At 38.4% G+C, this 24,413-nt stretch overlaps 1 protein-coding gene across 6 annotated transcripts in view; it reads right to left on the reverse strand.

Annotated features, from left to right (window-relative positions):
- The window catches only part of CDK8 (cyclin dependent kinase 8), an 87,502-nt gene that overhangs the window by 19,404 nt on the left and 43,685 nt on the right, over positions 1 to 24,413 (reverse strand). For 4 of the 6 annotated variants that reach the window (XR_007508826.1, XM_049823032.1, XM_049823031.1 and 1 more), the window contains exons 4-6: positions 24,106 to 24,246; positions 3,942 to 3,999; positions 1,020 to 1,151 (exon numbers count right to left, since the gene is read on the reverse strand). Coding sequence is in view for 5 of the 6 variants with exons in the window: in XM_049823032.1 (XP_049678989.1) it covers positions 1,020 to 1,151; positions 3,942 to 3,999; positions 24,106 to 24,246 (331 nt within the window). In the remaining variant the exon portion in view is untranslated. Of the gene's footprint in view, positions 1 to 1,019; positions 1,152 to 3,941; positions 4,000 to 7,604; positions 7,625 to 24,105; positions 24,247 to 24,413 lie in introns of those variants that run through there. The other 2 variants (XM_049823033.1, XM_049823034.1) reach the window with 2 other exon arrangements.

Below are 24,413 nucleotides of genomic sequence, written 5' to 3' on the forward strand. Positions count from 1 at the left end.
CATACAACCTCCACGTTTGTGCAAAGGCAGCGGAGCATTGCAGGGGACGTTATTCCCCCAGAAACGGTTGCCAGGCTTTAACATATCTTTTAAACCAGCCAGCAAGAGGAAAAACTTCCCAGTCCTCTTCCCTACAGTCTCTCTCCCTTCCACGGCAAAGCTGTTCGCATCCACTAAAGGTGAACCTCCCTCTAAGCCTGGCTTATTAACTGGCTATTCCCCCGTCCTAGGGGCCCAGCCCACGCCGGCTCCTGCCATCGGTGATCCCGTACCCCGAAACGGCACGAGCAGAGACTGGCAGAGCAAAGTCAACCGTGCCATGCCAAAGCTGTTAAAATTCAGACCGGTAAGTATGAATTAAGTGGTGAGGAGGATGTAGCATTAAGCTGATGTAGCCAATGCCATCCTCGCAGCATCCGCGTTCTGAGGTTTGGGTTGTTCTGGCTGTGCCTGATGCAGCGTCGCAGCCCAGCCTGTTGCACGACTCTGACCACATCTCACTACTTCCAGCAATTCCTGTTCACAATGGTGCTTTGAAAAAGACATAGAGAGAGGCTAAAATGCAGCTTATTTTTACAGTTTAGTTTCAGTGCAGCCAATCTATTCTCCATTCTGTACATTCCTTATTTCACATATCTATTAGATCACGTAAAAACATCCACAGCAAAATTAATGCACTGTGCCTCATCATCATAATATGGATTCTACTAATAGTTCGAAGAGCCATCCGTATTTTTTACTGCCTCTAATAGCATTTATAAAAGTCTTGTGTGAAAGCGATATAAATTTACATTGCATCCCAGGGCATTTGGAGCCAAGACCCAGAAATATTTCATTCCTATATATAGCCAGAGACCATAGTAAACTAAACAATTTGTCAAAGTTTAATATTTCTTCAAGAAATCAGTAACATACCTTTAACTCACCGACTGTCCCTTGTACTATTTATCAATGCTTCGATATTTGGGTACACTTTACATAAAGAGCAAAACAGTTAAGTTTTCATCCAATTTACTTACCAATAGCTTTGGTATAATGCCTTGCTCCCAGAAGCAACTCTGGAGCTCGATACCAGAACGTTACAACTACTGGATCCAAGTCTGCTAAAGGCTTCAGAGGTGAATTAAATAATCGGGCAAAGCCCATGTCAGCTGCAAAATTCAAAGAGAGATGCTTTAAAATTTGATGAAAACCACCAATTTTTTTCTTTTCTTTTTTTAAAACAGAGTTTACTTGTTAGCGCTACCATCACTGCTAAATAAAATGCAAACGCAGACTGTAGCAGATATAAATTCTGTGAGCATATTTTCTTAAAGCTTTTGTAGAAGTTACTGGATGTCATCACCTATAAAGTATATCATTATAAATCATTACTAACATGAGCCGTTTAGAACAAAGAATTAACCATTGTTCTGAAAAAGCGCATCAACTCACTTCTCAGGACACTGGTAAATCCTGACTCATTATACCTGATAGTCTCCGGTAAAATATTCCGTTATTACAGGATGGTCTTTCAACAAGCAGCATTTTAAATGTGAGCAAAATGCAGGTTCTGCAGAGGTTAGAATGATTTATAATACATACGTGCACATCACAAAAGCTCCCTCCTCATGAAGTTAGCTGTAGCAAGATTTCCTTCACACAAAACCAGCAACTAGGCCTACAGCATCTGCCTCCCTGCTAATTTTCTGTCAAGACGTATTTCCAGTATCGAGATACCAGTACTAAAAACCATTTAGGCTATGATTTTAAAATGCTGTTTGGGGGCATTATATCATTAAAAACTGCTTTTTAAAATTGGTAGTATACAACTGCCTAGAAAACTTTCTGAACTACCGAACGTAAGTGATACAGGAAAAAATGGGCAGAGACTAAAATATGCACCTTCTCCCACCAAATCGCTTTCCCGACCCACCACTCCCCAAATCCCAAGACAGAGGGACTCTGTGGTGCAGGGATATACACATGCTGAGAAAGACTCGAATGAAATGAGATGAGCAGCAATTCTGAGGGAAAAGGACCTACATGCTATAGCTCACTGGTTGAGGGAAAACTGCAGTGTAAATATAGGTCTCTAACTTGACTACACAACCCTTAATTTTTTTTTCATATGCATTCCTATTTATGATTGTTTTAATGCATTTAAGAAGAGAAACATTTTACAGTTTTCTACATTAAAATATCGATTACTCAAGATATGATCAAGTCACTAGTAACTATGAAAAATAAGGAAAATTGTTGGCAGAAAGTGAATTTATGACTCAAAATGACACAAAAAGCCTATAAAAATTATTTTAAGTTAAATGCCAGTTATGTATTTTTTAGAAAAATTAGTTACACTGGAAAAGTGGAAGCCCTTGGTAGGGGTATAACTTCTGCATTCTTTTCCGGCTGTGGTAATATCTTAAGAAAATAATAATAATAAAAAGAAATCTACATTTTGATAACACACTTAGAAATCCAGGGTCCCCCTCCCTCTTCCACCGCTGGGAATGGATGGCTCAGAGGACTGGTGGTCCGATACAGAATCTTTCACCTGTCCATTAACAGAGTCTGACTAAATTTAGTTGTGCTCTAAGTTATTCCCAAATTAATTCAAAACTATAAATTAAGAAATAAATGGGTGGTCTATGTGCAATTACTAGCAAGTAGTTGTATACAGCAAATATCACCACCACAGTTGAAAGTGAACATGCCCAGAGGATGACCTACATGCTCAATTTTGGAAGCAACTGCTCCATGAAGAATAAGGTAACAGGAAGAAATTTTCCCTTCCGCTGTCCGTGCTGTACCTGTTTTGTACGGAGAAGACCTCAATCTCTACTGTCAACCTTAAACCTCGGAAGGGCGTTAAAAACTTTCAGGGTAGGACCTGCACAAGTGTTCAGCCCTGGCCCATCTGCTCCTTAGATTTCAAAGGGCGAGGGAGGGACTAGAGCAGGACTAAACACTCCAAGAGAATCCTACCCTGAATCATTATACTAGTGATTAACAATATAGTTCGGATAAACAAAACAATAAGAGTACAGAGCAACAATGCAGAAGAATAATCTCATAAAAGAAAGCCAGAGGGAAGTGAAAAAGATGAATTAGCTTTAAAAAAACCCTTCCAAATGGGGCTGCATTGCCATAACAAATGTAAGTAGGCTGTGCATTAGCAGTCTGCCACCAAAGCACTGCCACCACACTAATGCACAGCCTGGTATAGCTTATTTCTGTTAGACTACAGTTAATTTTTATTTATTTATTTACTTTAATTTAAAACAATTGAAGTTCTACAAATTATCCTCTCACTGTGAACAGTAACTCCCACCAGAATATATTACAATAGTGGGGAAAGTGTTGGGTCCTTCCTACCCTGGTACGCCCCAGTTTGAGCATTTAGCGGTAGTTCTCACTAAGCATTTTGGCTGGATTACTGCGTTTTCTGGAATTTTAGGATCCCTTGCGTTTATCTCCAAGGGACCTGTCTACCCTTACAAGAGTATTTTGTAGGCTAAATGCCACCTTTGATTCCATTATAAAATTTAAAGTTTGTAGTAATGAGTAGTTCCCTATTTAGATTTTATAAGCAGCAGCAAGATAATGTCATGGCATTACAGGGGTAAATGGAGGACATTTTAAAATCCCCTTTCTCCTCCTTTCCCCCTAGCTAGCTGTCATCTTTATCCCCATATCAAAATCCCCCACCCCACACAAACACCCACTTAAACAAAATATAACGACATTTTCCACTTTTTATTGATGAGGCTACAGCATTTCATCGTCAGAACTGGTGCATGGGGCTAATATCAAGAAGCCAGTCACTCAGAAAACAGCATTTAGGCAATGTGCCCAGGCACATACTAGTATTACAGTGACTACTTTAGGTGGTACAACTGCACCTTCAGAACATTCTAGCTTAAATGCTACACTGGGACTTATCAAAGATATAAACATACCAATTTTTACTCTTCCTCGCTCAGGACCTTCACCCATAACTAAAATATTAGCAGGTTTCTGTGGAAAAAAAAATAAATATACAATACATATACCACGATAAACCTAAACATTAGTCTCTGAAAAGTTAGTTAAGCTTTGTTTTGCCAGTTTTAAACCAACTTTGATAAAAACGACAAGTTTCTCTGTCACAGTAAAGCTGTGCAAGGACCCAGACACAGGCTCTCCCTGACTGCATCCTCCTCACATTTCTTTTCGGTGTTTCTGTGCTCCAGCACCATGCTCCCTAACCGACGCTCCGGTGTCTGTCCTCAACCCGCATGAGCTGGCAGTTGCCGAGCCGCCGAGATTCCTACCGAAATTGCCCTAGGTCCCCTTGGTGGGAGGCAGTCCCGTTGCTGCCCACCACCTGCACCCCCGGCACAGGGACGGGAAGCCAACTCTGCAACGTGTTTTGCCCAGGGTCATCGGGCGCATTTGCAGACACATTTTACATAAAAAAAATACCTGAGTGAGACACAGATTGAACATTACCATACCACTTTATATCGGAGAGAAAAGTCATCTAAATTATTCCTATTTACAAGTGCGTATCGATTCAGACCGTTGCAAAACTGGAAAGCATTGCCTTTACGTTATTTTTCTCTCCGTCTTCCCTCTCTTTCTTTTACTAGGGAGGCAAGTTAAAGAATTGAGCTAGAGGTCAGCTGGTTAGAAACATTACCACTCGCTTCTTAATCCTATATTTTCTGCTGTCCTGTTTCCCACAATCCAGTCTCGGCATCTGCAGTCATAAGATTCCTCAAATGCTAACACTCTTTATATAGCTCAAATCTGCAGTGCTTATTTTGAGGGGAAAAAAAGTCAGGAAGCTCACAACTAAAGCTGAAAATGTATGCTAGACTAGTTTTGAACTGGAGTGATTTAGATACCCATTCATACTGTAAATCCTGGACAAAACAGGTGCTCCTATTCAGTTGTGAACTGTAAGAATTATAATAAGGCTGAGTTACAGCTCTTGCTTTGCTTTCTCAGTTAAATTGATCTGAAGAAAAAAGTATCCTAGCAAGATAGTTTAGGCTACCTAAAAGTCAATATAATAAATTTTAATATCTTAGTGTGATTTACCAAGCATATATTCTAGGAAATTCTCAAGTCTTCCTGAAACTATCAGGCTCTGGTGTAAACACATGTTCAAAGAGACAAAAGACCACAATTTGATACTGATCTAGAAGTAATTCCTATTGTGTAAAACAAGGTGCAAAAATTAATAATCCACAAAAAATTTCCTTGAGAAACTTAATTCCTACTGCTTATGAAAGGCTCCAACATGGATTTCTGAAACTGTACAATACACGTACAAAATATTTAAAAGGAATTTGAGGTGTTGCATCTCTTCTCTGAGAGCAGGTTAAAGATGGAAGAAAATGTTATAGCTTGACCATGACCAAAAAGGTAAGATATATCCCATTATCTTTTCAACAGCAATAACAACAGATCCAACTTGTGCTGCATTAGCTCAGAGATATGCAGAAGAACTTGTGTCCCACACCACCACCATCCCTTTTTGGTTTTTATTAGTAAGTCATACACTCCAGGTAAGTACTGCTTCAACAGAAAAAAAGTGCAGTATGTGGGCACACAGCTCACAAAGCATTCCATTTTGATTGTTTCTAGAAAAGTCCTAGAAATAAACAAGCAGCATAAATCTTTAAATTCAGAGTTAATGTAGAAGTTTAAAGCAATTCAAACTGCTAGATAAGAAAACACATAATTTCACCACATCAACCATTCTATTGCTATGTTGTGACTCAGAGAAAACATGCATATCTTTTACAAAAGCTGCTTCAGTATGTCTGAGGTGTTAATAAGCTACATGCCTAATTAATATTTTTTGAGTACAGTTAATGATACATTACACAGGCACTAAAATTTTTCAGACAAATAATACATTGACCTAAAGTATAATTTCCTCCCCCTGCATTTTCACAGGTTGATAATACTCTAAAAAAATGCTTGTAACATCCTCATGATGTTTTTACCTTAAAATATTTTACTATTTGGATTTTGATAGGGATAAGGAGCCATATTCACACAAAGACTCCATTATGCCAGATGATTAATCAGCACAGCACTGGGTAACAATTCCTGCCCCAAAGATCTTCTACCCTAAGTTCAAGGTAGGTGAGAAGAGAAAGCACAAAGAGGTAAGACAATACCGGTTAGCAACAGCTTGATTCACACTCTGATGTTTTTTCCTCTCAGGATTTACAGAAAAAGTTTAAAAATACAGACAATTTAGAAATCCGTGTAGGAGTCTTCTAAAGCTGCAAAATGAGAAAAACCTCAGTCGATCTGGAATAACCATTCACAGCAGTTTACCTCTTCCTAGAGTCAAAGGCCCTTCACTGAAACAGCTCTGTTTGAAACAGAAGATTCTTACTACAGACAAAAATACTTCTATAGTCGCATCACTGTAAAGATACAACATCACACTTACAGACTAAAAAATTTAAATTTAAAATCAGAGGTCTTATTCTGAAGGTTCCCATTCCTAAAATCATTGCATTAGTAGCCTGGAACAACACTGTTAGTTGAAAGAATTTTCAAAATGACAATTCATCAGTATTTAAATTCAATAGGGAAACATCTACCAGAAAACAGTACAGGGACAGTATTGGCGTTCCTAAAACATAAGCGTTTTGAGGACTCCCTGAAAAACATTTAAGTCCACTAACAAAAGTAAAAATGTGGGTCAGGGATTCTTGTTAGATATCTTTGACTCAAGTCCACCGTCTGGAGAAAAAAAAAACCTCCCCAGATTTGTCTCTTTGGACAACTCATTACACATTAGAAATTTATTTGCAAAGAAAAACAAGCCATCATTAGAAACAGAAGGGAGAAATCTGGACAAACTTCAGTTTGATTCGTTAAATTTCAGTTTAATTTTAATTATCCAGAGAAAATGAAAGTTTGAAGTGCTTATTCAAATCACTTGGGCTGAATGAGAAAAATCTTTCAACAATTTTTCTATTGTGTTCTGAAAACACACTACTTTAAAACAGCTTTTTTTTTTTTATAACTACAAATGATCAACTTTTTAAAGTCACTCATTTTTGTTCTAATTGAGGCATATTTCCTTTTGCCGCCAAGTAAAATAATTTGCTCATGCCAGACAAATGCAAATGAGAAAGCTGTTATGATTCTAAACCAAATGTGAAGAGCCATGCAGCGATGTACAGCTGAGTACTTCAGAGGCCAACAAACCAACTTTCTGACAACCCCACAGAACAAAATTTAAGAAAAATCACACCACCACCCCCGACACCCCACCTCAGCAGCAGGGGAATAACTCATTCTCATGGAAGAATGGCCTTGTGACCATAGCACAGCCCTAAATCTTATCTGGTCCTGGATCTGGCTTTGTAGGACTCCTTGTGTGACTCCTAGACAAATCCTAATCTTGTGCATTTAATCACTATTACTACTGAAGAGAGAAAAAAAGATCTCACTGAAATATTTTTAAATACTTCAAATGTAATCATTATTTGCAAAGTGCAAACAGAAATCCAAAGCAGCAGGCTAATTTCAAATAAAGGAGCTAAAAAAACCCCAGAGGCTAAATTGAGAGGTTCACAGACCTATGAAGGACTTTGGGCAGTTACCTTCATCCATCTGCCTGACGGGACACACGATACCACTCTCTGTTCACCCTGATCCTGAAGTCTCTGATGATGAAGGCTGCACAATTCCCAGGCAATCTACTGCCTTTCCCTCTTCTCCGTTGCAGCGTTCTTCCTTTCTTTCCAACTCAACAAATGAGGTTACTCCCATCGCCTCCTCTCTTATACATCAGCAGAAAGAGCAGACAACCCCTCTCCTTCAGTGCGAGGACTTCATACGCTTCTGAAGATCTACCTCTCTTTTCAGTCCTATCACCTAGATTAAAAGAACTCTCTTCTGCTCAGTGTTTCCTAGTAGGATATTTTTTCTGGATGTCTGATCATTCTTGTTGCTACCCTCTACCTGTTCTGCCTTGGGCCACCTATTTGTTTGAACTCGAGTGCTCCAAATTAGACTGCTCCTGCCGAGGCTTCGCTAATGCTAAATACAGCAGAGGGATTTTTACATGCCTTGCACAGCATCTTCCACTTTAAACAATCCCAGTATGGTATCTTGTTTTGCCTCACTGTGTAAGGCTACTGATTCATGTTGAGGTTATGAGCTGTGCATTTTCTTCACATCTTTTCTGCAGCACTGCTCTTATTTTTATTTTTTTAAAAAATCATTGTTCCATCTGAACAAACACTGCAGTCACATACTGTTTGTGTTCACTGAGAGGGGAAACTCAGACTTGAGAACTTATTTGGTTTTCTATTTTGAAGATAAAAATGCAAACAACATGAAAATTATACCAATCTATGCCTTGATGAGATGTGATCATATCAAAAAAAGCCAGCATTCCTGTTGCTCGCAGCAAGTCATTTATAGGAGCGAGAGATGATTACTTATTCTATGTCCGCATACTAGCTGTCTGGAAATCACAGGACATTTTCTCATGCTCCAGGAAAGGTATTCTGCTGTTGGGTCCTCTTTCCCCTAAGTTTTAGTCATCAAAGCAGGGAGGGAAAAAAACCTCGCATTTTTGCAGGGCTTAGCCATTGTGATTTTTGATACTTACTACTTTCAGCATCAAACTAGGTCTGTAGGAACTATTTCTCCACATATTTTTTGCTACTGGGCTGTTTCTGAACTCATTAGTTTTCAAAGGTTGATTTAAAGATACCTATCGATGAGTAACCAAAATTCCTTTGAATTATCTATGGTATTAGAAGGTAGATGCTACCTTTTTTCCCCCCCACTTATAAACTGTTCGCAGTAGTCCCATGTATATTTATGAACAGACTCACCCTCTTTATACCTCCATTTTAATGCACCTTTTAATAAGGCTTTAGTATCATCCTAACCAATTTTCATTTGGACAATCCTATACTTCAGAGTTAGGCTACTAAAACGTTACTCGGTAGAGGGTTCACAGTGGTGGGGTAAATCACACCAGTGATTTATGTTAACCACTCATATTTGTGCATCATTAATGGCTGTGCCACCAATTTTCAGAACTGGCTGTCCCACTCATTTCTACCTCTGATGAGCCAAGATAATTGAAAAAAGTGTAACACTGGATTTAATTTTAAAAAGGCAGTTTAACTTTAAAATAAAGAATACTAAGCAGATTGCTTTTATCCCTAAATTATTTTGCTTTTGCAATCATGGTCTCAACAATGATTGTATTAAGATTTAGAATGAATGACTTTTTAATATTTTAGACTTCAAAACATTATATTAAACAATACAGGAACAGATTCAAATGCACAACCCCACAATCATACAAAAAAATTCCACTTCTTCAGCTGTATGTGAGCAAGTGCCTGAGAAGCACAAAACACAAGTAAGTTAAAAATGTCTTGCTGTGAAGTTCGTAATTCAATGGCATGGGGGGGTGGGGGAGGTTTTGAAAGACAACTGCAAAGGCTTACCAAGTTGTAGCCTGCTTGGAAGAGCACTTTGGTGAAATATATTGATGTGAAATATATTATCACTTCCCAGTTAGGTCCTCTGACAAGAAAAACTGTGCAGGAAAAACCTACTAGCCTTTAGCTAGCCTTGCGAAAGTCCCAGCCCATCTCAGGGTCTATGACGCACAAAACATTTATGCTTCTTAAGGTACATCTGTCTTAACAACCTTGTTGATCTTCAAGTAATCATAACATACACCAAAACACTTCCTTATTATCAAGGTGGGATGCTCCCCTATTGCATTCTTAGGGATTGGAACTGACTTTTTTGAACATTTTATAGTTAAAGAAAACAATTCTCTTCCCACTTTGAACAAAAGCAACTACTTCAATGCTAAATAGTACTCCAGCACAATTAAAGTGTCAATACAACCATATTCAAATGATAGTATCAGCACTTTTCTGAAGTTAATTTACTTCCTTGAATTCAAAGATGTGCATTCACAATTAAGATCATTTCGGTTGCATTTATTAACTGATTCGGGGCTTTAAAATAAATTATCATCAAAAGACCACCACAAACACTGGTGAAAACAATGTCTCCACAGAACACAACATGTATTAAATCTAAACATTAAAGTCATCTTTTTAATTAAAAAACACATGAAATTGTGAAAAGCACTGGAAAATAAAGAAAATCTATTTTAATTTAATACTTCTTGTTAATTATCTTCTTACAAAGAACATCTCAGATCTGTTTAAAAAAAAAGTAAATCAAGTATCTAAATAAAATTCTCATTAAAACCAGAAACCGTTAAAATTACCAGTAACAGCAAAACAAAACCAAAAACCTAAATTATCAAAGCACACATGCTCAAAAAATTTTAAAAGTACAGGAAGTATTTGGATAAGATAGAAGATAGAGGGATGCCGTATCTATGCCAGGGAGGCCTTCTGCTAGTTACCATCACCATATTTTATCTCTGTTTCAGCCTGATGAAAGCTGTTGGCCTCACTGTTACATTTTTATGCTCTGAACACACTCCAAGAATTTCCTTCCATTGCTGTCACTCAGTCACTGCCAACTTGGGGCAATGTAACTTATTAGAGCTTGTACATAGCCTAATACACAGGCTTTTCTACCACTTTCATTGGAATGGAATGAGAGTTGAAAGGAAAAAATTAATTAGACTTTCCAGGCCAACTCTCCCACTCCCTAAAAGTATATATCAGGACGAGCTGCAGGGTGTGACTTTCTGTATTAAATCTCCAAGGTAGGAAAGGTGGATATCATGGGCAAAAACACTATTACAGCAGGAAAATCTAACATGTCAAATATCTTTAACGCATCATGCAAAAGTGTAATAACAAACCTAATAAATTAAAACAAATAGTCTTGCAGAAACGTATTGCCTGTGGGTTTTACTACACAAGTGATTACTCACTCGTAGCTCAGGATGACTCTGGATGCTGTGGACACATCAGAGCAGCATCAAATGCAAGAAGAGAGTGTGCACTGAAACTGGTTTTTAGGTACTGTGTTATTCCGCATATAATCCCATCTCCTTTTTCAATTCAGAGTTCTGCCTCACAACTGAGGATTTTGAATGGGTAATAAAAAACACTGAGTATCATTTTTGTTCACTCATTTTGTTGGAGCAGCTTCCGCAGGTTGACAGGCAGTCAGTAGTAGTGTAATCTCATACTTCCTAATACTTTCACACGAAGGAAGAAAACTGCCTTATTTACTCTTTGGTTTGCATGCAGTTGTGGTAGCCAATACCATTGTCCTTAACAGTGCTATTTTATTTTTGTTTTTCATTTAAATAGTACTCTCATCACTTCCGTATCACCCTACTTGTACTAATACATAACACCTCCTGCTCTGGACGAAGGGGGGAAAAAAAAAAGCGAAAAGGCTACGCAATTTATTACTGTGCACTTTCCAGTGGTTTGTCTGGGCTTTGTTTGCACTTACTTCTTGAAACACCTTTGTCCACAGAGCAAACACAGTATTTCAAACAACGCCCCAAAGATTATCTTTTGTGTCACTTGTGTTCAGAGCAAGTCGGATAAAGTTGGGAGCTCATACAGAGCAAGGTTTTATATGGGATATGTGTACCCTATTTATAAGGTGAATTTTTCACAGGCTACTTTGAAACTGCTCAATTTAATCAAAGGATTTTCTTATCTTTTCAACTTTACCTCTATATTATGAGTACAGATTACACACAGAGATCAATGCATTTTCTTTCTACAGCAGGATGCAGACAAAACAATTATTATGGCTATTTCCTCTATGTTGAACAATTTATATTCCTATCTTCCACAGCATTTTATGCAGGGATAACTTTGCCACAACCTTAACAATGTATTTAGTACTAAAAAACCCAACAAAACTAAACTGGAAACTGGATCTAAGTGTTTCTAAAATCATACTCCAGGGTTTTTACCAAATCCTACTGCAGGATTTGCATTGGCTAAGCTTACTTCAAAGGTACATTAGTGATCAAAGAGCTTCTGGTCCTCCATACCTCTCTCATGTCAGAACTAAAAGTTACATTGATACTTTTTCCATCTGGCTAGTACAGCTCATTACCTTTACGACAGAAATTAGATCTCACTTCTCCAGAATGCCTTTCCTCTGTAGAAGTCTTACCTCTATATTTGTATTTATATATCTGGCTATGAGAGGTATCTCAGCCAGTTTACCTATCACTACTGTGTGGCAATGTGCTGAGATGACTAAGCTGGTCTTCAAAGAGTGAAAGATTACTTATTCACATTATTCTCTCTCCAGCACCATAATCAGGTATCTGGCCATCTTGGAAAGCCAGCACATTAAAAACCAAGCTAGTAACAAAAGAACAAGTTTAAAGTTACAGTGAAGAAAGAAATCTAGTATAGTCTGCCTATCAGTTAATGTATTGGCATTCCCAACATTTCACCTAACTCAGGCAGGACTTTTGCTGTAAAAAAGACAAAACCAGATTCAAACTACTTTAAAAAATCCTCACATATATATGTATAGATAGATATAAAAATTGTATCAGGTATCCATATATGAATTATATTCCTCAATATATTACACCCATATAATTCTCATTACAACCTACTTCAGTTATCAACCTACTTAAACACCCTGGAATTTCAAAAAACTCAAAATATTTCTAAGCTTCAAGAAAGCAATAGCAAAAGTATATTACCAAATCCAAATCTGACAAAACAGCACCCTAAGTAATGAGCCCTCTTTAGATAAAGAATGCTTGTTCTGCAGGCGGGCACCCTGCTTTCTGAAAAGTAGAGAAGTTCAAGACAAAATGACAGAGTAACTACGCTTCCTAGGAAGGTATCTCCTTTGCAGTATTCAAAATCCTCAGCTACTGGAACTAGAAGAAAGCAAAATATTTTCTAATATTTCAATAAAAAAATAGTTGGGAAATACAGAAAACTTCCAAATCTTTACTTTTGTTATGAAGACAGTGGCCATCTGACCATCTTTCCGTACAATCGAACAGCTACATCCTGCTGCAGCTCCTCCTCCCCTCCTCTCCCATTTTTTTTACTGCACGAAAGAATGAAGTTAGCACAGGTTTTAATGCACATTCCCTCTGCAAACAACTTGCTTTCTTTTCTGAAGAGGGCAGTATACTGTGAGGGGCAATATAAACAGACTCTGAAATTGCTGCAGTAACAACTGCTAAATGAATTCACGACTGACTGAAAATGCCAAGTTCGGCACATATGAAGTGATGGGATCTCTCAGCTGTCGGACAATTTGGGGTAGCTGACTAAAGATTTTCAGAACACCACGCTTCTAAACACTTCCTTGTCAAAGTTGCTTAATAAAGAACCATTAATAGAAACCCCAAGCCTTTTGGACACTTAAGCAATGAAGGCAACTTTCATAAGGAGCTCCTACGACTTCACAAGTAATGCACTTGAGTAAACCTTTCAAAATGTCCAAAAAGTCCAATTTTCCTCACATAGTCAGAAATACCAAAAGCACCATATACACTGATGTGAAATATAAGCAGTATTATTTCTGTAAGCAATATGAGGATCAAAAATATCCCTCCCAAACCACTTTTCCGTATTAGAAAAACCCTTTTCTTCATTCTATACATTCATCACAAAAATCCTTGACATTTTCTGGTTAAACATAAACATGATGCTACTTGGGCAATACTTATGCATTTTTCCAAACACTTTTTGTATTACCTGTGTAATTTTCCTACAAAACATTTTCAATTATTTGACTTTCTGTTTTGCTACATATTCCTCCGGCCCCCAATTAAATGAGTCTGCTATAGAATTCTCCATACCTTCATTCAGAGATCCTGCAGAAGAGATATATTGCCATAGAATCATTTAGGTTGGAAAAGACCTTCAAGATCATCAAGTCCAACCATCAGTTGTGCCCACTAAACCATGTTCCGAAGTGCCTTGTCTACGTGCTTTTTTAGTATCTCCAGGGATGGTGACTCCACCACTTCCCTGGGCAGCCTGTTCCAATGCCTGACAACACTTTCAGTAAAGAAATTTTTCCTAATATCCAACCTAAACCTCCCTTGCTACAACTTGAGGCCATTTCCTCTCGTCCTATCTCCAGCCACCTGACAGAAGAGACCAGCACCCACCTCGCTACAACCTCCTTTCAGGTGGTTGTAGAGAGCGATAAGGTCTCCCCTCAGCCTCCTCTTCTCCAGACTAAACAACCCCAGCTCCCTCAGCCGCTCCTCATCAGACTTGTGCTCCAGGCCCCTCACCAGCTTCATTGCCCTTCTCTGGACACGCTCCAGCACCTCCGTGTCTTTCCTGTAGTGAGGGGCCCAAAACTGAACACAGGACTCGAGGTGCGGCCTCACCAGTGCCCGGTACAGGGGGACAATCACCTCCCTGCTCCTGCTGGCCACACTATTTCTGATACAGGCCAGGATGGTGTTGGCCTTCTTGGCCCCCTGGGCACACTGCCGGCTCATATCCAGCCGGCTGTTGACCAGCACCCCCAGGTCCTTTTCCACCAGGCAGCTTTCCAGCCGCTCTTCCCCAAGCCTGTAGCGCTGCATGGGGTTGTGGTGATCCAAGTGCAGGACCCGGCACTTGGCCTTGTTGAACCTCATACGGTTGGCCTCAACCCATCGATCCAGCCTGTCCAGATCCCTCTGCAGAGCATTCCTGCCCTCCAGCAGATCAACCCTGCCTCCCAACTTGGTGTCATAATAATATATATAGAACTTTATATAGAACTTTAAACAGGCAGTGCCTTTTTGAACCTTCATCACAGTTAACAGGAGCTGTTCGTAAGTTTGGCAGATTTAATCTTATAGGCATCAAGATATTACAGTCTGATCAGCCCTTATTCTCTTAGGGAAGGGATAAAGGACACTTGTGAGGTTTCAGTAATTACAATAAAGAACAAAGATATGAAATCTTTGTTAAAAACCTTCACTTAAAAATAGTTTTTAAAAAATCTTTTCACATACTTTATGTATCAATTCACTCGTTCTCTTTTTCATCATGAAATCTTTCCATCTGGAGCATCTTAACAGGACGAGGTGTTCTCTGATGGCTGCAGCTCTTGAAGCCCACATCCTCAGCATCAAAGTCCTAGATCTTCCTCCTGCATCTCTCACTACACGTATTCCAGCTCCTTCCTATGCCTTTCTTCCCTGCATCCAGAATCCCCAGGCTCCTTTCCCACCTACCATCTGTTTTGATGACCAACCACACAGGGCCAGCAGAGAGAGGCACGCACCATGAATGACCAGTGAACCATTGTCTCTAGAGTGCAGACAAACCAAACTGAAATGGCCCTGGTGCAACTCTAAGCATTTCTCCCAGAACGCATGTCCTCCTCTATTTGACATCTGCCTTTCATGAAATTTGAAAGCATTTGATGGTTTTGATACCATAACTTTTTACCAAATGTATCTGAAATTTGCTAACAGATGCAAATGTTACTGGAGGGAACTAGCAAAAAAATTGGCATGCCCAAGCAAGCTTTGTCTCCTTAAGCAGGCAGGCTATGGCCACACAGTATCAGGAGACCAACATAAACGGTTTTTTTATTGTGGAACATGCAACACCATTTGCAGTTCTTCAGCTATTCTTCCTAGAGACTATAGTAGCAATGCTATCATTTCTCCTATGTAAAACTCTAAAGCAACACCTCATTTTCAGTTTATAAATCAGTATGCAATAAGTGGACACATGTTTCTGGTGCTGTTATTAAATTTACGTTCCACCAGGCAACGACAAACTTCTCAAAAGCCACTACAATGACATTAATTCTTGATGAAAAGCACTGAAAAGGCCTGCCTTGATTTGATACCTTCTAAGGTAAAGATGTATATGGTTATAAAGGTTAGTCCTGAAACATTCTACCTAGCACTGAAGGGCTCTAGGGGAAGGAGGAGAAAGAAAACAAAAGCACTACTCTTCACAGTAGCATTTATAGCCACATGAAGAAAAACTACAAGTTACTTTCAGCCTCAGATTTGCAGTTCCCCTTTTGCAACAGTTCTTCGCTACCTGTTAACTGGTCCAAGATCACAGATTAGAAATTATTTAATTTACAATGACATAGAAATGTCAGGGGAAAAAATACTCTGCTTCCATTGCTTCTTGTGTCTGATGGTTCTGCAGCAGGTAAGTGAAAAATATCTCACTAAAATATCAATAATCATGTAATGTAACTCTGTGTCTCCAAATACTCATCTGTGTTGTACTCATCTGTCCCCAAGACATCTGATGGTTAAATAAGCAGCCTTACTTTTTCCATTTCTTTTTTGCACCTTGAACTTTGACGTAGAAGTTTTCACTGACTACAGAACTCCCAATTCAGAAACTTTACCTGAATTTCCTCTAAGCAGTAAGTCTAAGAGTCAGTCTGCTTAGATTTGGTCAGATTATTGGCTAGGTAAATTAGCAAAGCTCTTCTAATAATATATACACTGCTCCACCTTGACATTACGTTTAAACTTTGGACAAAGCTTGTGTTTACTGCAGTTTCAAAACAAGGTATGTTCACAAATAGAGCAAAAAAAGCGTTGCCAGTATCACTGCCAGTTGTATATGACAAGGTTGTGGAATTTAGCTTTTACCACCACAGAGAATTAACTACTTTGAGAATTATTTATGGAAAAGAAATACTGGGCTAAGAAACAAGAAAGTTACTGATAAACTAAATCTGGGTTCCAACAAACAAAACAGAAGTCAGTACACCAGACAAACTGATCTAGTCAGACCTTTTGGAAACACCTGCAGAAGATAATGAAAGGCTAAAAAAAAAAAAATAAATCACTTGTCTTTATGATATTCAGATAAGGTTGGACTTGATGATCAAGTAAATGGGGCTTTGAATCAAAGCAGTAGTCTAAGAGGTGGATTTGGAAAATGTTCTTGAAATTGTGAGATTTCTGACCCTTCCTTGCACCCATGTTTTCATTTGAAATCAAGTTTATAAACAAGCTTTTTACTTGCAATCAGAAAAGTATCTACCAAAACTTCCCCTATTCAGCACTTCATCTTACTATAAATAGGAATCTAACGGTACTGTGTGGTAAAAGATTATCAAGAACTTTTAGGATTGGTTTCCCATTTTTGCTAAACACTGATTGCTTGGATAAAAATTATTTTCACGTGTATCTGTTGATCTCACATAGTATCATAAATCTTGGGAGTTTTACTCTATCCTTTCACAATCCTTACTTAAAACTTGTTAAATGACCTTGCACTTGCTTATAAGATCTGAGGTTAAAGATGATCAACCTGTAAAAAGCTATGAATGATTACATTCATATTCAAGAATTGCTTGAATGGAGGTGGCCTATGAATCAAAAAAATCCGTTCACTATATTTAAAGATGACAAATTTACAAAATCACCAGGAAGTCTTGTAATGAAGACCCAAATACAACTGGAAAAGTAGACTGAATATTGTATTTTCATTTACATTTTCCATTTGTTTTCAGTGCTTTAGCACAATAGGAATAGCATTCCAGCTAAGAATACAAGACATAGGGCTAATCCAAGAGAGATCTAAAAATACGAATCTCCATAACACTTTAATCCCATAGAATCGACAAATTTTTTAATCTCTCAAGACCCAGGTATCTTTCTAGAGATACTGCGGTTACAGAAGCGTTTCATACCCAAAGTTGGTTACAATTTGATGATCCAGTAGAAATATATCTTTCATTTTCAGACCACACAGCTTCCAAAAAAACTCTGGGGATACATCACCTTTTTTTTTCCTCCGGAAAAGAAAATGGCACCATGTCCTCCCTCTCACCATGCTGCAGTCAAGATACATCCCCAAAATGTCCTCCTTCACTGCAAAGGTTTTGTATTTCACCACTTTGTTCACATTGTTCCTCATTCCATATGAGCTATTTGATCTTTCATATTCTTTTTACTCACACCTGTTCCCACTTCCCTGCTCCCACCCCAGCTTCTATTGATTTGTAATGAGCTGGATTTTAGATTTTCAAAAAGGAGGAATTGAATTTTTCAAGACAAGTCAAATGGTGAAGATACAACACATTCACAGAACAGCTGAGGTTGGAAGGCCCCTCTGGAAATCATCTGTCAACTTGTCAAGGGTATGCGCTGTCCCATTGTCCCAGTTATTAATGATGATGTTAAACAGCACTGAACCCAGTATCAGCCCTTGGGATGCTCCACTAGTGACGGGTGTCCAACTCAACTTTGTGGCACCGATCACAATCCTTTGAGCCGATCAACTCAGGCAGTTTTCAATTCACCTCTCTTCCTAGTCTGTACTTCATTAGTTTGTCTACAAGGATGTTATGGGATGCAGTGTTGAAAGCCTTACTAAAGTAAGCAACATCCACTGCACTTCCCCCATCCATCCAGCTAGTCATTGAAGGCCTTCAGGTTGGCTAAGCATGATTTTTCCCTTCATAAATCCATGCTGACTAGTCCCAAATCACCTTCATGTCTTTCAAATGTTTGGAAATGGCTGCCAGGACGATTTGATCCATCACTTGCCCAGTGATCAAGGCGAGAGTGACTGGCACGTAATTTCCCAGATGCTCCTTCTTGCACTTCTTGAAGATTGGAGTGACATTTGCTTTTTTCCCCTCAGGAACCTCCCCTGATTGCTCTGACCTTTCGAAGCGAGTGGCCTCACAATGATTTGCTTATATGAAGCTCATGATTTTAGGTATCGCTATAGGCTTCTCTATGATGAATTCAAAGATCTCTAAGCAGCATGCCTTTTACTTTTCTGATTGGAAGGCTGGTAGTGCTGCAGCAATATACTCTGCATTTCTATCTTCAAATCTGCATTTGTACAAAGCTGACAGACATTACTCAATCAAGAGCTTGAACTAGCAGACCATTGCCAACAACAATGTCCAAGAAAAAAGCAAGCCAAATGGAATCTCATTTGCACAGCGGTTCTTAAAAAAAAAGTTGAGGTTGTTTTTTTTTTTTTTAATGTTACTGGCACAAGCATTGAATACTTAGTTTTGCAGTCTCTTCTGATCATTTCTACACTTTTATTAGTTACTATTTTGAAAGTTTAATCTAAAACAAAGAAAATGCTCAGGAAGGCAGGAAAGGGAGTAGGCATGTTCCCGGTAAATAGGAACATTAGGAAACACTAGATAATGTTATTTTAACTATAGAATATTTAGAATTACAGTAAATTACAAGTCACAGGAAGGCATGTTATTATAGCCTATGCAAAAAACCAAGGTTCTGCCAGACACATTGTTCTTTCCTGATCTCATGAAAGCACACACTTACATACTCAAAACCACCTTGGAAACCAAAAGCTTGGGAAATGCAACACGTGACGACCAATACAGTGATTAGGTTTGGCTGGGTTGTTTTTTTCCTCCTTTGAAAGCAAACCACCAGTAAGTCATTACAATACGTTTTGGGAAATAATGCCTATTATCTGTTTATATAGTTAAACAGGGTAGAAGACCACCCTGCTTTTAAAAGCTGCTAACTTCTTTCTAGTAACGTGCACAGCTTTTCCTACTGCTTGTTCTTCAGCATTTAGGTTCATTCCTTCAAATGACCACACAGTTTAGTAAGCACTAGAGCAGGAATGAAGGGCATTCCTGTATTTCTGAAGTAATCCTTGAATACTGATGAGGGAGACATCCTTGGATTCAAGAGCTTTAATGTAGAAAATGGTAAACTGGCAGGGTAAAAGTTCCATATATTTAACTTTGCCTAAAGCACACACTTAAGTGATTCATGGCCTGAGCCTGGAAAGTGATTCAGATGTTGTCTACAAAAAACCACCCTAGCAGTGGCTTCTCCTCATTTAGTGTTAAAAGAGTATCTTTAATGTTCCCGCTAATCCCAAACCTGGCAGCAGGTATCCTTGGGAAGACTCCAGGTCCCAAGAAGCTACGTTCCAAATGTATTAAAGCTTGTCCACCTGAAAGCTTATTAAAAAACAGTGTTCATCCACCGCAGCAGTTTAGCTGAGCTGCACACTAGGAACACATTAAATAGACTGCAGTATCCTGTGCTAGCACTAGTTTGCAAATGGTCACATCCACAGTGACACAATCCCAGACTAACTAGGACACAGATGTTACTGACAAAGGCTAAGAGATTGTCATTCCTTTGGCAAGAGGCAGGAGGAGGAGAACGGGAAGCAGGAGCCCAGCACTGTGTTACCCACTTCCATACCTGGCTTGCCAAGTCGCAATTCATCTGTTCAGCACCCACTCACACCATGCACAAAGAAATAGGCCAGGGAATTTAGTCTGAACATTTCATCATAGTGTCTCAAGCTGCAGCACTACAAGTAAGAGCTGTGAGATCTCCTCCGGTGTTTTTTGTTTGGGGGTGGGTTTGGGGGTTTTCTGGGGGTGGTGGTGGTAAGTTTTTAAGCATTGCTGCACCACATGAGCACTTTTAAATTGTTTCAGACCAAAATCTATTATTAATTTAAATTGCAGACTAATCTTACTGTCAAACCACACAAAACCAGTGGAGGGGTGCTCATCTCTTATCTGAGACTGGATCCTGACTGTGTGGACAGGACTAACACAAACTTGTATTAAATAAAATGCACTTTTAAATGCTAACAGGCATGGCATAGAAGTTGCTGTACCATGCAAAGGGACCTCTATTTTGAGCGCATTACTCGAAGAAATCTTCCAAGCATGCTGCAAAGTCCATCCTCTCTTTTCTCTTGCTGTTGTGGTTGCAGATTGAAAACAGATCTATGGCCAGTCTTCTGCTTATGCTTATTTTTAGGGTGGAATAAGAACTTTGAGTAAAGGAAGAAGTCCAATAGCTGGATATGATAAAATGGAAAAAATACTAGGAAAAGAAGTCAGCAAAATGCAGTATGTTTCAAGCATGCTTGATAACTAAATTCAAAACATTATTAAAACTATAATTGATGCCCTTTGTGGTAATTACATGAAGTATTCTTATTTCCTTCCTGCTACAGTCAGAGCGTGAATAAACAATCTGCTTTCAATTGCTCTCAGTCATGAAATTTAAAAAAGCTGAAGCATACGCAAGCCAAATAAGAAATTTTACAAGGACTGACATTTATTTGTTGAAAAATTTTACTGGTATGTTTCAAAGACTTATGGAAAAGCTAACTACTCAAGCAAACAGCATTCAAAGATAACAAATACAATCAACATTTCCCTTGCTCTGATGGAAGTGGTGAATTGGCTTTCACGTAACCAGTGAAAGGAGAAAAAATAGCAATGAGAGTTAACTATTTAAATAGTTGAGTTAGTGCTAAGATTTGTATGCACTTCCTTTGTAAAAGACAAACCAGGACTAGAAAAAACACAATAGACAATTAATTGTCTTCCTACAGTTTTTACTGCTTCATACAGAATACACTCACTTTATACAAATCTTACATGAATTAAGATTCCTCGATTCCACCATTATGAAGACAAATTTCAGTCTAAGTTTATGTGATTTTAATAGCCATTAAGTTTTACTGCCTGGTTTCTGGATGCTAGCAAGAAAGGAGTTACTTTATGCCATATTTAGTTTCTGATTACAGAAGTCAAGATCTCAAAAAACTGCAAAACATTACCTACCTAAAAACTAACTTCATTAAGACATCTTAAAAAAACCAAACCCCTAAACCCAGAAATTTGCACTTAAATGGAAGATAATTAATTACTCTCCCAAGAGAAGAGCTTTCTTACCCTTTAAAAAACATCCTTATCCTATGAGAGAGATGTAGCAAAGAATAGACTTTTCTACTGGAGTACTGTATTCTTTAGCTTCCTACCACTCCCAAGCACCATCACTCTTGTAATAGCTACTATATGAAATGAAAGCAAGCATGTTACTTAAGCAACTCTGTGTATCTGTACACATTTAAATCTAAGGAAACATAAAACACTTCGGAAATACAGCAACACCTATCATTTTAAAGGCACAGTAGGAGAAACATAATAAATCTGTCCAGCCGTCCAATCAGGAGTTAAAATTGATGATTTAACACTGATATTCCTGAAGGCTAATGTTACAGGTATCCTGGAATAGAAACCCACATCTAAGAACAAGCATTAATGTCAGTTATTTTGCTTTGGATCAGAATATACATGCTATTGGAGTCCCAATTTGCAAGCTAAACTTTGCACTAATACGCCCCTGTCTTGCTAAGACAAAACACTAGGCAGAACCCCTTCTGCTACTCAGGCTATTCCCAGGGACCCCGATAAAAGGAAGAAAATATCTGACAGATACAATTCTGTCTTTTCTCCTGCATGAAACACGTGCCTTCTAAATCCAGCTCATACTGAACAGTTTCAAAGCGACAAACCCGAAGGTTTCCATGGACGAGGCGGCACAAGCAGCCCCTGCACAGCTTTTATAGGATTCTCACCAACATGGCTTGACAAGGTTCCAGTGGGAAGACCTCTCAGTCTCTGCCTCAAGCTTTTGGTCTCTTCCTCAGATTATCAAAAGATAGCCAATTGTGATGGTGGTTTTTCTGCTGGAAGAAAACTTCATGCTGGACTGAGACCACCAACTCATTTCACATAGGTCAGAAAATGAGATGGTAATAGTCTGTCGCAGTTGCCAACTTAAACTACATTTGAGCTACAGACCTAGATGTGAAAGGCTCTGTAATAAATTACCAATCTCCTGAGCCATCCAGTTAACAACATGCATGGTTTTCTTTTTAAACTCAATTATGCTTAAGTTCATACATTTTCTGAAACTGTAGAAAGTAAAACATCAAAAAAATTTAGATTCTTGATGACAGGTCATTTGTTTTCCGTACGCCTCTTGAAAACATACTGAAGAGTACTGTTGCAGACAGAACATTAGAGTAAGACATTACATTTTGGCTGAAAACAAAGTGTGTCTCAGTAGTAGCATGCACTATGTATTTCTACATTATGCTCTGCTCCACTATTTCATGAGTCATGACAGAGCCACCACAATCTTTTTGACTTTTCCCCTCAGTGTTGAGGCTTTTGTCTCCTTTCTAAAACCAGGAGCAAAGTAGAAACAATATCCATACAATTATTTTAATAAAGCAAAGCTTCCTTGTATTTCAGTTCTGAAAATGTTATTTATCAAAGATAAATCTTTTCACATCGGTTTAAACAGAGACTGGCACTCTGTAAAAGCATTTATTGGGCATGAAAATAGAAGACAAATAACTAGTCATTGATTACATTTCCAGGAACACTACTAAAGCTATTTCAAAGACAGAAAGTGACTCTGGAAGAGTAATAAGGAAGCCAGACTTACTGCACCAAGCATAGAATAGCACTGGTAATACTGACTCATAGCACTCAGGGAATGAAAGGTCTAACTAACGATACTCTCATGCACTAGTGAAATTTCAGTAATTAGAAGCATCATATATAGATAGTATCATACTTTGATAGCAATTTTTTTCCAAATTACTTCTAAGAATAAGAGCTACAGACAACTGGGTCAGGAAAACTACCCAATTTTAAGAAAACAGACAGAACCAGCCCAGCCAGCTATGAGCATATTTCAAAGGCAAATATATAAGAGTTGGTGAGATTCACCAATCTAAAATATTTAACAGAATTTGCTGGTTAAGAAACACTAACTCAGGTTCAAAATGTTTTGCTTATACTGTAGTTTGGATAAACATTAGTTTATTTGCAGAAGCCTTCAAAAGTTGGCATGGCTATATTTCTGACAGATTATAAATATTAGGAGAAGATAATGGTCTTCAAAAGCTACCTTCGTAAGTAAAACTGATAATTTTAGGGAGTTTTTATTTTTTCAGCAGTTCTTACAGCCAATCATCCTCTCTCCCACCTACACATATGCCGTATTTAGTTATTTATCTTGCCTGCAGTGATACTACCAGAGGCATTTTTTGTACCTCAACGTGCCTGTTATTTAAATGAACACTTTTAAAAATAGTTTATTTAGAAAATCAAAAAAAGGAAAACAGCCATCTGATATACTTTGCTGTCATAAGCATATCAGATCATAGCCAGCTTTTAAAATTCACTCTACTAATCAAGGCTGTCTGACTGCAGTATACAAAAATATGTATTTATTAATACATGCCCACAGCACAAAGGTTTTTGTTTCCCAGTGATTTTTCATAAAAAACAATCCTTGCCCTCAATCATCATCCCGGTGCTAAAACCCATTGCAGATCCACTTACCAAATCCCTGTGTAACACCCAGTTAGCATGCAGGTAGTGAATACCATCTAGGATCTGATATAACAGTGACTTCACCATTCCCCGAGGTAACTGAACTGGTTTCTTGTTTGCTTTAGAAGCCCTGTGAAACTTGATTATATGCTGTAAAGGGGAAAAAGAAATCAAAATAAAAGAAGTGTAATGTTTTGATCTACAGCATTACACAAAAAGATTGCCAGCAATTCCTTACACAGACGTCTTAGGTGGTTTTTTTTCAACCTTTCATCATTCATTTTCAAAATTGGAAACATGCACCTTAAGTACTAGAA

Source organism: Accipiter gentilis, chromosome 19 (assembly GCF_929443795.1).
Source record: "Accipiter gentilis chromosome 19, bAccGen1.1, whole genome shotgun sequence".
Classification (NCBI taxonomy): domain Eukaryota; kingdom Metazoa; phylum Chordata; class Aves; order Accipitriformes; family Accipitridae; genus Astur; species Astur gentilis.